The following is a 13,895-nucleotide window of genomic DNA, read 5'->3' as shown; positions in this document are numbered from 1 at the left end:
CAAATTCTGTTTTTCAGATAACTTTGCCTTTTAAAAATATCAACCTGTATATATCAACAATATAAACGATATATTTATATGATAGCTTTTAAAATGTGTTTTTCCTGAAGTTTTTATGCCCTGGTCATTTGTGTTCAACGTATTCTAATACTTTGTTTTCATTACTGTACTTTTGAAATCAGCTCAAATTAAGTGGAAGATTAAAATCCGTTTATTTCTTCTCTCTGGTCTTCCCTGTTCCTCTGTGTCTTAGCGTCTCCCTACTGGCTGGCCAACCTTAGAGACGCCTCAGCCAATCAGAGCCTCCTCTCCTTATGGCCCCCGCACTGATTGGGCAACATACAAAAGGGTGATCCTCCCTTGGAAACCTGGTTCTCAAGTACTTCTGTTACTTCTTGCTAGATGATTGTGTGGGGTTTTTTTGTTTGTTTTTGGTTTTGGTTGGTTTTGGGGGTGGGGGGTTGCCAGCGACCATTTGCTCTTGTTCTTATTTACTGTTCACTTCTATACTATTACCTTTGAAAGTCTAGTCAAGAGAGAACTGAGTACTGTGAGTACTGTGTTAATGTTTCCAGAGTCCTCACACCTGTGCTTGAATGTTAGGATTTTAGGACATTTAGCAGTTTAAATATCTTTTCCCTTTTTCATCTCTTTTCAGTCACTGCTTCATCGACCTGTGAGAAATTAGAAAAAGCCAGAAATGAGTTGCAAATAGCTTATGAAGGATTTGTGCAGAAGCTGAACCAGCAGCACCAGACGGATCTAACAGAGCTAGAGAATCGGCTTAAAGAATTTTACACCGGGGAGTGTGAAAAGCTCCAGAACATTTACATTGAAGAAGCGGAGAAGTACAAAAACCAACTGCAAGAGCAGGTCTGTGCTTTTGGAGCCTGAGCGTGTTCTCCATCGTGGCTGTTTATTTGAATTCTGATTGTTGTTTGATGATGAATTTCCTTTGAACTTCCCTTTGTTTATTTAAATAAGTGAAAAGGGGTTTTTCAATTATTTTTTCCCTTATGATCAAAGCAATATTGGGTGAAAGAAAGGAAGACCAAAGAAAGAAAAGTAAAAACAAAAAACCAAAAAAGCCACCCTTTACCCTACTACCTGGAAGTAATCTCTTTGCATTCTGATGTTATACTGCAAAAAAATTGTGAATTTTTTATTTTTTAAAATGGCATTGAATAACCCATATTTTTCACATATCCTTGTATCATGAACTTGTCTTCAATTTCCTTGCTCCCCTTTAAAATCAGTTTTTCCTTTAGCAAATATTTACCGAATGCCTACGCCGGGCATGTGCTAGGGACTGAGGATACATAAAGGCCGGTATGACAGGCGTGGATCTTATGTGGTCCTATCACTGTGAAATATATCCTCATTCCTTATGATGGACTTGGCCATTTCCATCCATGAACCCTGGGGCGGGGTTGGGGGGGGGGTGGGGGGTAAAAACAGAGTGGAGAATTGGGAGTGGCAGACCCAAGTCCCCAAGTCGGGTGGTTCTTTTCATGTGTTGGGCAGCCCTGTAACTTGAATGCAAGCTTATGAGTCAAATCTCCTAACGTTGCTGCTTAGTATTCAACTTAAGACTTTTAACTTTACTGGTAAAGTATTGTTTGGGTTTGTTTGTTTGTTTTTTTCTTCTAGTTTGACAACTTAAATGCTGCCCATGAAACCTCGAAGCTGGAAATTGAAGCTAGCCACTCAGAGAAAATTGAATTGCTGAAGAAAGCCTATGAAACCTCCCTTTCAGGCAAGAATGCTTTAAAAAAAAAAATAGAATCAGGTCTAATGGAACAGCATGATATGTTTTAAAACGGAAATGATTCATAAACTTCCTTTCCAGAGAATACCCTGTGGTATTCAGTGTGGAGTGTTTTTGCTTTCTTTTTGCATTGTTCATTGTTAGCAGATGCCCTTTTCCCCTTAGGATGCAAATAATAGTTTGTCACAGATGCCAGCCTTTGAAGAAATAGGATGGATTTTAAAGAATGTAAAGGCCTTTTTGGTAGTAATTGTTCTTTACCAGTTGAGGTCCTGGGAAGTTAAAAGTGTTCGTTTACATCCTGGCCACAATAAAGGATCCATGCTGAGCACCCTCGCTCACCAACTCAAGTTGTACAAGGATGCTGTGAAATGCAGATGGCGCTTTTTGAATCAAGAAAGAATTTGTTTTACTCGGTTCATCATGAGCGGAAGGGTTGAAGTAGAAGGAGAAGAAGGAGCCATTGCTTCCAGAACACAGAGTACCGCAGAAGTTGTTGCACTTAGCTCCATGCTTCCCACAGAGAAGCATGTGGGCAAGGGGTTAGAACTGGCTGGGTGACCTTTGGCAGAGGCTTTTCTCGTCAGAAAAATAGTTGTCGTGTGAAGTTAGAGAACATATAAAAGTGGCCCAGGGTAGACATTTAGTAAACGTTGTCGTTCTTCCTTCATGCTAGAAATGGTTTTTATTTTTTTTTAATGTTTATTTTTGAGAGAGAGAGATACAGAGTGTGAGTAGGGGAGGGGCAGAGAGAGAAGGAGATGGAATCTGAAGCAGGCTCCAGGCTCTGAGTTGTCAGCACAGAGCCCGATGCGGGGCTTGAACTCAGAACCGCGAGATCGTGATCTGAGCTGAAGTTGGACACTCAACCGACTGAGCCACCCAGGTGCCCCTGAAATGGGTTTAGTTTTAGACTTCTGTTTGGGTCATGAAGAGCAAATGGAAAAGTGCAGAGAAATTCCAGAGCAGGAGTGTGCAGGCCAGTGTTTGAGGTCCTCCCCTGAGAAGGATGCTCTGTGTTTCCTAAGCCCTCTGGGCTTCTGTGGGCCTCCATGCTCTCCATAAAATGGAAATATATCTGCCCTACTCCCCTCATAGGGCTGATCTGAGAATAGATGGCTTAATTTGTATAATAACATCTTATAGCTATAAAGTAACATAGTCATACTGCTTCTTAATTAACTCTTACATCTACGTGCTTTAACAACTGTAGAATACAGTGATCTTATATGATGTCGTTGCCTCCAAAAAATTACTTCTTTCCAGAAATCAAGAAAAGCCATGAAATAGAAAAGAAATCCCTCGAGGATATGCTTTTTGAGAAGCAGGAATCATTAGAGGTGAGTAAATCTCACTTATCCCCGCCCCCCAAAAGTGTCCTCATTCTTGAGGTTCCTGTGGTTTGGGTAATGTTTCTGTGTACATTTGCTGTGTTTCTGGTGTCTGCTTGTTAACTTGTGTTCCACATTTCATTGTTTGTTTTAGAAACAAATCAGTGATCTGAAGAGTGAAAATGATGCTTTAAATGAAAAGTTGAAATCAGAAGAACAAAAAAGAATATCAAGAGAGAAAGCAAATTTAGTAAGTTGTGTGTGCTTCTCCATCACTCCTGAGTTTCCTTCTGCTCAACTGCCTTTTAGGGTCCAGTCAGTGTTCAGCAGCTAGAGAAATAATAGGGGTTTGGAATCCTTCTCCAAATTGCAGAGTGATTTTTAAACTGGCTTGTTTCTTGGTGTCCTTTTAGAAATTCTACGAACCACATACAGGTCAAGCCCAGTAGATTGCAAGCAGTCTAGGCTAATAACTTCAGGAAGACAGGACAACTGTCAGTGAGCGTCAGGGTTTCATGTGAGGACTACCTTTTGTGTGTTTGTTTGTTTTTAAACTAACTGGTAGCCTGAGATATAATCGACATACCACGACATTCACCCTTTTAATTTTTTTTTTTTTTATATTTTTGAGAGACAGAGTGGGGGAGGGGCAGAGAGAGAGACAGAGACAGGATCCGAAGCAGGCTCCAGGCTCTGAGCTGTCAACACAGAGCCTGATGCGGAGTTCAAACTCATGAACCGTGAGATCATGATGTGAGCCAGTCAGCGCTCAACCCACTGAGCCACCCAGGTGCCCCCTTTAAAAAAAAAAAAATTTAATACCCTTTTCAATGTACAGTTCAGTGATTTGCAAGTTGTGCATTGGTCACCATTATCTAATTACAGAACATTTTGTCTCCTCAAAAAGAAACCCTGTGCCCGTTCGCAGTCATTTCACCTTCCTCCCCCCACCCCCGAAACCCCCCAGCCCTAGGGAAATCCCAGACTTCTTTCTGTCTCCATGGAGTTTCCTACTCTGGAGGTTCATATAAATGGAATCGTGTTCTGTGTGGCCTTCTGTGTCTGGCTTCTTTCGCTCAGCTTATGTTGTCAAGGTTGATGCATATTGTAATCATACAGGCATTTCATCCTTTGCCTTGTTATGTCTCAGCAGTGGGTCATAGGGGTAATCCTCCCTTTCGAAAAGTACAGATTTATCTTGTAAGCTCAGCTTTCTCTTGGAACTTGTATCCCTACTCCCCTGCCCCCATCCTACTTTTGAGAATTTAAAAAATGTTTCCTGTTTCTGTCTTCGGTGCCACCGTTTTCATTCCATACATGTGTGCACGGGGCTGCAGGAAGAGTTATTTCCCACTTAGAATCTGCTGGCTCAAGAAGCACACGTGTGTGGGTCTCTCAGTGAACTCTTTTGCTGATGTCTCTGGGTACCCTCTTAGACATTTGAATGCAATTAGATGAGGTCATATTCAATGCAACTTCAAAGCTATTTATTCTGGAAGATTCTTGGACAAAGCAATGATTTAAAACAAAACAAAACAAAAAATCTAGACTTAAATGCAGGCTGTAAACCTTACACAGGGTTTGAGGAGCAGATTTTTAAAGAGCTTCCTGGAAGTGCAGCAGCTTTTGAAAACTAATGGAAGCAGATTGAGGAAAGCGGGGTTATCTCCTGCCTCCCTGCTGTTGTGGGAGAGCACATTTGAGAAAGGGACAGGCGGGCAGAGAAGTGGGAGCAGGGCTCTGGATGCTCTAATTTTAAGAAATCGACAAAGTAGGGACAACTGGGTGGCTCACCAAGCTTCTGACTCTTGATTTCAGCTCAGGTCATGATCTCCTGGTTAGTGAGTTCAAGCCCCACATCAGGCTCTGCACTGACAGCACAGAACCTGCTTGGGATCTCTGTGTGTCTCTCTCTCTGCCTCTTCCCCGATCATGCTCTTTTTTTCTTTTTCAAAATAAAGAAACATAAAAAAATAAAAAAAAATGACAGAGTAAATTACACTGTTTGCTTTTAACAAAAGATAGGATTTTCTATCTTCAGGGCAAAAAAAAAAAAACAAAAAACAAAAAAAACAAAAACAAAAACAAAAACAAAAAAAAACCTCATATGTAAAAGGATGACAGTGTATGAGACTTATGAAATTTTGGAAAGAGCTCTAGTGATACAGACCTGGGTGTGATCCCCGCCCCGGGAACTTTTTGGCTCTGGCACATTCCCAGAACGGGTTGCCTGGGTTGTGGAACTCACAGTCTCCTGTGTAGTGAAGTGTTTGAATAGGTAATCCCTGAAGATTCATTACCTGATCTTCCCTAAGGATTGGTCCAGAGCATTAACCACTGCCCAGAAGGATAGTTTGGATGATCGACACCACTGATGCTTGTCTAAGAAAGCCCCTCATTCAACATGTGATCAGTAGATCTTGCGCTGTTTGTTCGTATCAGACATTTTGGATGGTTCACTTGGATGTCCAGAAATAAAGCAAGGAGCCAGGATTCCACCTTAGTGGTGTGGTTTAAGAGAACATCTCCCCTTTTTTACCTCGGACAGCATTTTATTTTATTTATTTTTTAAAGTTTATTTATTTATTTTGAGAGAGGGAGGGAGAGAGAGAAAGCAGGGGAGGGGCAGAGAGAGGGGGAGAGAGGGAGAATTCCAAGCAGGCTCCACACTGTCAGCGACAAGCCCAATTCAGGACTCGAACTCACGAACCATGAGACCATGATCTGAGCCAAAGTCAGACACTCAATCAACTGAGCCACCCATCTTGGACAGCATTTTAATGGTGTATATTAAAATAGAGAAAAAGTGTAAAAGAGAAGTATGGCCAGGCGGGTATAATCCCATCATAATAAAAATCCATAAGACTCAGAACATTATGGTTATGTTGTCGTTTTCCAGAGAGCACTATAAATATACTGCCTTTTTATTCCTGATCTGTTGACTAACTTTGTTGAGAGAACAGCTGTTGCCTTTTTTCCCCTCCAAACACCAGGAAAGGGCTTGTAATGGCCTCATCCCTATTGACAGTTGTTTTGTATTATAAGCAATGGGTTTTTTTTCCTCTTCCAGTAAAATATTTTTCGATCTTAAGTTCCTGATAAATGAATTCTTGATAAATGAGTGAGATTTTCAAAGGTGAAACGTTTTCTTATGTTCTTAGAACCGAAGACTTTGGGCTTGTAGTTCTCTTTTCTTTTTACCTTTCTGTGAAGCAGCTGTAAGAAGGTAGAAATCTCTTGCTACCTGTTTGCTCAGGTTCTAAATCTCATCAAAGACTGGGTTAAGAATTTGAACACCTTGTGTTATGTGATGTGTCAAAGCTGTGCTCTGCTGTGTCTATTCCAGAAGAACCCTCAGATCATGTACCTGGAGCAAGAGTTAGAAAGCCTGAAAGCCGTGCTGGAGATCAAGAATGAAAAACTGCATCAGCAGGACGTCAAGTTAATGAAAATGGAAAAACTGGTATGTTTCTTTCAGAGTTTGACCCAATAGAACAATGTCTGTGGAATAGGCACTGGGCTCTGAACTACAATTGTGCAGTGGTTTTAACTGCTACTTACAGATACTTGGAAATGTGCACAAGGTAAAAGAAGGTACATTTCCTTCTGTGTGTTTGCTCCAGGCTTACGTATTGCTTCCTTTTGGAACTTTTTTTTTTGCAAGGAACATGTAAAACAGAATTTGGGTCCCTGGAAAAAGCACAACAAACAAATTAGGCTTCCATTTCAAGTGGTCTGTGAATCTTAACCCACCTAAGAAGAATTTTAAAATATCGTAAAATCAGTACTTTAATAATCACCAACTCTGAGCTGGTGTCCTATGCCCGAAACAGATGACTATGTAAGTTAATCACATTAGGGCAATTCAGTTTGCTGTCTCGATTCTTCATCTTTGTCGTGAATTAGAATGTGATAAAAGAGCTGTACTCTAATGACATTAACTCGGTTGGACAAATGCAAGCATTATGAAAAATATGAATGAAGCTTAGCTTGTGGCCTCTAGGACAGAGCCCTTATGTTAGCCAGTGACGAGTCCACAGCCACGAGGCCGTGTGTGAGCGGTGTGCCCAGCCCTGGAGCTCAGTGGCTGGTGGCCAGCAGTCTCACCAAGGGGGCAGGGTTTGGCAAGGCAGCTTACGTGGTCCCAGCCGTTGTGTACTTTGCTCTTGACTATCCCAGCTGCCTCACTGTGCTTGTCCCTTGTCCCCTAGTTATAAGCGACTCATTGTTGAGTGAGTGAGTGAGTGCCCAAACCAGCTCTGGACAGTAGGGAGCCTGGAGGTCACTCTTTGTTTTTTTGTTCATTTGGGTTTTGGTGTTTGGTTCAGTTTTCTTATAGAGACATCATTACATCTCTATTGAGGGAGTTGAGGGCGGAGCCCCCCGTCTGGATCTACGGGCATTTTGAATTGCTGGGCAGTTTTGTTTTATGTGTTTTTAATTTTTCTTTCTTTTTTCCCTTCCCTTCCCTTCTTTCCTTCCTTTCCTTTCCTTTCCTTCCATTCCTTCCTTTTATGGATTTTAAAAATTTTTAATGTTTAGTTCTGAGAGAGACAGAGTGTGAGCAGGGGAAGGGCAGAGAGAGAGGGAGACAGAATCCAAAGCAGACTCCAGGCTCTGAGCTGTCAGCACAGAGCCCGATGTGGGGCTCGAACTCACGGACAGTGAGATCATGACCTGAGCTGAAGTCAGACGCTTAACCGACTGAGCCACCCAGGTGTCTCAAGGTTGCTTTTTTGTTTTTTTGTTTTTGTTTTTTTTAAAGGAAGGAAAAAAGATCTCTTAGGGATTATTAACAGGGCTAACCTAGTATTTATACCAGTTCCTGCCAAAGGTCACCCTGTTGTGTCAAGCCTGATAACTCAGCTAATCTGGCAGTCATCGATGGTGCAGATAACCTTGTTAATAATTTGTTGCCCCATATGCTACCATGCATCAGAACTTGTCAAAATACCATATACATGAAAAACAGCCTCTACTGTAAAATTACCAGCACATTTTAATTTTTGTTGAGCCGTAAATATTTTTGTTTCTTGCCTTGCACAAGAGGGATCACGGTATTAGTTAGCATTGCCTACACATATGCAGAAGAATGAGTTAATAGAACAAGTAAACCCAGGGTTACTTTATTTACAGGCATACCTCAAAGATAGCATGGGTTCAGTTTCAGACCACCACAATGCCAATATTGCAGTAAAGTGACTCAATTGAACTTTTTGGTTTCCTGGTGCGTAGAAAAGTCTATTCATGTGCAATAGTGTTGTATCTTAAAAAAAAAAAAAAAAGTGCACAGACCTTAATTAAAAACATGCTAACCATTTAAGCTTCCAGTGAGTTGTAATCACAGGTCACCATAGCAAATGTGATAATACTGAAAAAGTTAGAAATATTCCCAGAATTACCAAAATATGACACAGAGACATTAAAATGAGTAAACGCTGTTGGACAAATGGCACCAATAGACTTGCTCGACACGGGTCGCCACACACCTTCAATTTGTATTAAAAAAAAAACAACAACACAGTGTCTACAAAGCACAAAGAAGTGAAATACAATAAAATGAGGTATGTTTGTAAGCTCCAAACCTCTGTAGAAAATAAGACTCTCAGAAAACAAGGAGGCTTTGTCAGTAGGAAAGCTTCAGTATGAGAACGAATTCTGCCAGTGGTTAGCTGTGTGACGTCCCCATGGCTAGTTTCCTCTCCTTTATTTATTTATTTATTTATTTATTTATTTATTTATTTATTTAAACATGAAATTTATTGTCAAATTGGTTTCCACACAACACCCAATGTTCATCCCAACATGTGCCCTCCTCAATACCCATCACCCACCCTCCCCTCCCTCCCACCCCCTCATCAACCCTCAGTTTGTTCTCAGTTTTTAAGAGTCTCTTATGTTTTGGCTCCCTCCCTCTCTAACCTCTTTTTTGTCCCCCCCACCCCTCCCGCATGGTCTTCTGTTAAGCTTCTCAGGATCCACATAAGAGTGAAAACATATGGTATCTGTCTTTCTCTATATGACTTATTTCACTTAGCGTCACACTCTCCAAACCCTCTCCTTTAAATTTTTTTTTTTTCCAACGTTTTTATTTATTTTTGGGACAGAGAGAGACAGAGCATGAACGGGGGAGGGGCAGAGAGAGAGGGAGACACAGAATCGGAAACAGGCTCCAGGCTCCGAGCCATCAGCCCAGAGCCCGACGCGGGGCTCGAACCCACGGACCGCGAGATCGTGACCTGGCTGAAGTCGGACGCTTAACCGACTGCGCCACCCAGGCACCCCCAAACCCTCTCCTTTAAAATGAGGGAATTGGGGTGCCTGAATGGCTCAGATGGTTAAGCATCCAACTTCGGCTCAGGTCATGATCTCATGGTTCATGAGTTGGAGACCTGCGTCAGGCTCTATGCTGACAGCTCAGAGCCTGAAGCCTGCTTCCCATTCTGTGTCTCCCTCTCTCTCAGCCCCTCTCCTGCTTGTGCTCTGACTCTCACTAAAAAATAAACACTAAAAACAAATTTTAAAATAAATAAAATGAGGAATTGGATGAGATCATCTCATCAGACCAGTCATGGCCCAGTCTCTAATTCGAGATTTCCCCACCTCATGTTTTATCTTGAAATCCTTTATAATTACTGGAAATTCCAAGGTTCTCTTTTTCTTACAAGAATCTAGTCTCTTTTTTTTTTTTTTGAAATTCCACCTGACTGGCTTGTCCTCACTGTTGATCCGGGTAATAGGAAACGTTAAGGACAATAGGACTCCCAACCAAGAAGTCATAATCAGAGTAGATTAGTCATGCACTACAAAGACAGGGATTACAATTAATTCTGACAGAGCTGTGATCTCACCTCCTAAGCAAGTAATCAAATCTTACCTTTCGAAAGTAAATGGGATGTGATCAGCTCATCATCACGTTAAGTGATTAAATGGCTTCTGGGATTTTATGCTTTAATATCTCCACTGATCAATTCCTTTTCCTTGAAAGTTTAGCCCGGGCCAGGCCAGCAGGAGAACAAAATATCTCCAACTGAACTGAGGAGGGAGGCTTTCTCTAGTGTCCCTTCTCTCAACTGATGCTCTACAGAGCCTTGTGACTTACAGAGGTAAATCCAAAGAGAGATTGGAAACCACATTTAAGGCAGTAGTAAACACTGCTAAGAATTGTGAACTGTAGGCTTACTAGGAGTTTTCATCGAACGTGGGGATTTTTTGTCTTCTGAATTGGCTGTGAGAAACTGTAGTGCCCTTGATAGACCCAGGCAGGCTGGCTGCTGTTTTCATTTCACCACCTGGCAACTTAGGAAAGAGGCACAGCCCCCAGTGTTGCCCAGGGCAGGGCACCAATTCTCGGCGGGGCAATTCTAAAAACAGTATGACCTAGGACAAACCAGTTACCCATGGGTCTGTCAGTTTTCACGCGGCCTAGCTTACATTTTTTAAAAATACATATCCAGATGCTTTGTGTTGGCTGCCTTAGAATCTTTTCACAGCATGTCAGTGTACAGATAGGTTAGTAGATCTTCAAACTTACCTTAATGAAATCTCTGTGCTGGTGTCTGGAACGTGCCTCAGGGAGTGAGGGGCTTTATTTTTAATGCAAAAATGTTGGCGTTCTCGTTTACACCAAGGTGGACAACAACACAGCGTTGGTTGACAAACTGAAGCGATTCCAGCAGGAGAATGAGGAATTGAAAGCTCGGATGGACAAGCACATGGCAATTTCAAGGTAAAAATGGCCCTACTGTTCCCTACTGTTCCTGAGCTCCCACGTCCAGTGTTACGTTCTTACCGCACTCCACGCATGTACCTCTGGAAATGGGGTTGAAGTGTGTGGTTAAACAGGTACAGATTTCCATGTGGAAAATAGGATTGGAGCCATGCGTGCTTTTACCACAGTGGTGTTGACTGAATGGCTTATCCCCTAAATAGGCAAGCCGTCCCCGAGACCCTTGGCCTATTGACTCTGAGAATGCTATCAGAGAAGGAGCATCCAAGAGTAGCTAGCAAACAGCCCCAAACAGAAGACAGTCCTAAGACATGGAGAAAGTTGTGGGAGGGTCATCTAGCCAACTATCAACTCGCCCCCAAACGTGCTCTTCCTTTGGCTCACGTGCCCAGCGTTTCTCCACCAGCCAAAGCCGCCATATCTTGCAGCTCTGTGCAGGATTCCCTTTTGTTCCAAAGGGATTGTTTTGGGGGCTCAAATGGTAAGCATTTTTTCAGGGCACCTGGGTGGCTCAGTCGGTTGAGTGTCTGACTTCGGCTCAGGCCACGCTCTCATGGTTTGTGAGTTTAAGCCCCACATCAGGCTCTACACTGACAGCATGGAGCCTGCTTGGGATTCTCTCTCTCCCTCTCTTTCTGCCCCTCCCCCACTTGCATTCTCTCTCTCAAAAATAAACGTTTTTTTTAAATAGTAAGAACTTTTTCAAGTTACTTTTAACTTAGATTCACGTGGTTTGTGGCTCTTTTTTTGTCTTCAAGGCAACTTTCCACTGAGCAGGCAGTTCTGCAGGAGTCCCTGGAGAAGGAGTCCAAAGTCAACAAGAGACTGTCCATGGAGAATGAGGAGCTGCTGTGGAAGCTGCACAACGGGGACCTGTGCAGCCCTAAGAGGTCCCCCACGTCCGCCGCCATCCCCTTCCAGCCACCGAGGAACTCCAGCTCCTGCCCCAGCCCCAGCATCTCACCCAGATGACGCCTTCTGGAAGCTGGGAGACTGTCGGAAAGCATCTGTAACAGGTGTGCGGGACTGACCCTAACTACGCTCGACGGAGCGAGAGCTACAGTAGCGGACGTGTAGTAACCACGCTGGAACTGGAGAGTCGCCGCCCCCGAGGCTCCTTCTGAGACTGGAACACTCTGGAGGAAGACTTGGACCCCGTCCAAGAGCCCCCTCGCCAAAGACCTCAGAACGGATCCGCATGGACGGACAATGTTGCACAAAGCACTTAAAGAACAAGAGGGTCTTGTTTGTTGCCTTTTTCACCTAAGCATAAGGCGGAAAGAAAACTCTCAGGGGCCTGTTAAGATAAAGATATATAACCTTTATAATGTTCTTCACCGCGGACACCTTCTTGGGATTTGTGTTTTGGTCTGACTGGGGATGTATGAGTGGAATGGATGCGGCAGACTGTCCCGTGTCTGATGCCACCTCCTTCGCTGTGTCCTGAAAGGCAGGTGCCACACACAGCTGGGTATGTACTAACCGAATGCTAGTCCGTGTATGCACTTCCGCAAAAGCCATAGAGGGAGGAGCAGTAGTTGCTTGAATTAAGACTCTCTACCACCAACTTGGCTCAGCCCTTGACAGTGGGGAGCGGTAATGACACGACAAGCTGGGACTCGTCCACGTCCATACAGCTCTCTGTCCTTCTGCGATAACTTGCTGGCAGTCTCTCAGTGTTCAGCCACGTCAGTTCAAACTAGCTAGATTTTTTCTGTAGGTTTTTAACTTCCCTCTGTAAACCTAACATTATACTACAATCTATTTTCTCAGGCTATGAGCAAATATAAGACCCTAATTTTTCTAAAAATCTGTATAAAGAAAAGGGGCAGGACCAGTGGGTTTGCTTCTGCCTTATTTTTACCTTGACCTGAGCTATCCCCACAGATTGTTGGCTCTCCCGTTGTCTTCATTTCTGCCCTCTTCCTCACACACACCCTCCCCCCCCAACTCCCCACCCCTCACCAGAGCCACAAAAGCAAACCTTCTACCTCCTACCTACGCTTCTCTGGGACAAGGAATAGGTTTTCCAGAGCCAGCTCATCATCAAGGTGCCAAAACCACTTTCCAAACAAACCAAGGCCTGGATGTGACAGTAAAAATGTTGGGAAACCCTAAAGAGAATGAAGAATAAGGCATTAGCTAGTAGAACGGAGTAAGGTAGGATTCAGTGCTTATGGCTAAGTAGGAGCAGCTGGTGTAGGGCAATGATGCACTTAATGCATTCTGGAAAGATAGTGCTAAGCTTCTGTGTCCTCTTGGAGGAATCCTTCTCTGTCCTTGAGGTAGCAGAATGGTCAGTCAGTGGGTGGAAGATGTGATGTGTACAACGCCCTCCAAGCTGCAATTCAATTTCTCTTCAAAACTTATTACCTCCCCCAATTCTGATACTTTGGGGGGAAGTAGAAGGAAGAACTGTGGCTTTATCTCCCTGTCCCTGCATGTCAGTATTTACTAACCCGCGTTGCTGACGTCCAGTGGCTGTACAAGTAACTCCTGTAGTGTAAGAACAGATTCAGGATACTAGAGGTGGATATTTGAGTTGTCATCTACATGGATGCTACATAGCAAGCTGATATTCACGATGCATGCTTGTTTTTATTAGTGATTGTGTCTGAAGCCCTTAACCTCCAGCAGTGTATTATGTATGTTACCTTCCGTGTTTGCCTCTGATAAATGGGAATTTAGGCTCACTGCCACCTCTGGGAATAGCTCTCTGCTTGCCCTTCTGCATTGTTTTCAATGCCATTAGCCAAAGTTGGGTTTGCCATCCATCTCCTAGGCATGGTAACTCTTGTGCTGTTCCCTGCTATCCTCCATACCATTTAGGTGTCTGGGGAAATCAATCTTACACAATTAATACAAAATGTCTTCAGAGAATGGGAGACAATAGGAGAGAAGATAGGAAACAAAACAGAACTTTAAGATTCTTTTTTTTTTTCAAACCAAATGTTTCTCATGTAGGACGGAAAACGTTGGCACGTCATAAAAATAAGGATGTGTAAACCGTAGTTGTGCTCAGTTTGTAGTGATGGAAAGTGTATTTTACTTTGACCAAATAAATAAT

General features: G+C 43.0%; 1 protein-coding gene across 6 annotated transcripts in view; it reads left to right on the top strand.

Moving 5' to 3' along the window:
- The window catches only part of MTUS1 (microtubule associated scaffold protein 1), a 115,745-nt gene extending 101,851 nt beyond the window's left edge, over positions 1 to 13,894 (top strand). For 4 of the 6 annotated variants that reach the window (XM_047092141.1, XM_047092139.1, XM_047092142.1 and 1 more), the window contains 7 exons: positions 659 to 873; positions 1,651 to 1,756; positions 3,035 to 3,108; positions 3,254 to 3,349; positions 6,446 to 6,562; positions 10,731 to 10,828; positions 11,587 to 13,894. In XM_047092141.1, the coding sequence (XP_046948097.1) occupies positions 659 to 873; positions 1,651 to 1,756; positions 3,035 to 3,108; positions 3,254 to 3,349; positions 6,446 to 6,562; positions 10,731 to 10,828; positions 11,587 to 11,800 (920 nt within the window). In that variant the 3' untranslated portion in view covers positions 11,801 to 13,894. The remainder of the gene's footprint in view (positions 1 to 658; positions 874 to 1,650; positions 1,757 to 3,034; positions 3,109 to 3,253; positions 3,350 to 6,445; positions 6,563 to 10,730; positions 10,829 to 11,586) is intronic. The other 2 variants (XM_047092140.1, XM_047092138.1) reach the window with 1 other exon arrangement.
- Position 13,895: the final 1 nt, after the last annotated feature.

This window comes from Lynx rufus, unplaced genomic scaffold (genome assembly GCF_022079265.1).
Source record: "Lynx rufus isolate CCGP_SWC_20201006 ecotype Redwood Valley unplaced genomic scaffold, mLynRuf1.p SCAF_3, whole genome shotgun sequence".
In the NCBI taxonomy this organism is placed as follows: domain Eukaryota; kingdom Metazoa; phylum Chordata; class Mammalia; order Carnivora; family Felidae; genus Lynx; species Lynx rufus.
Note: the sequence above shows the minus strand (reverse complement) of the source record. Positions and strands in the feature narration are given on the sequence as shown.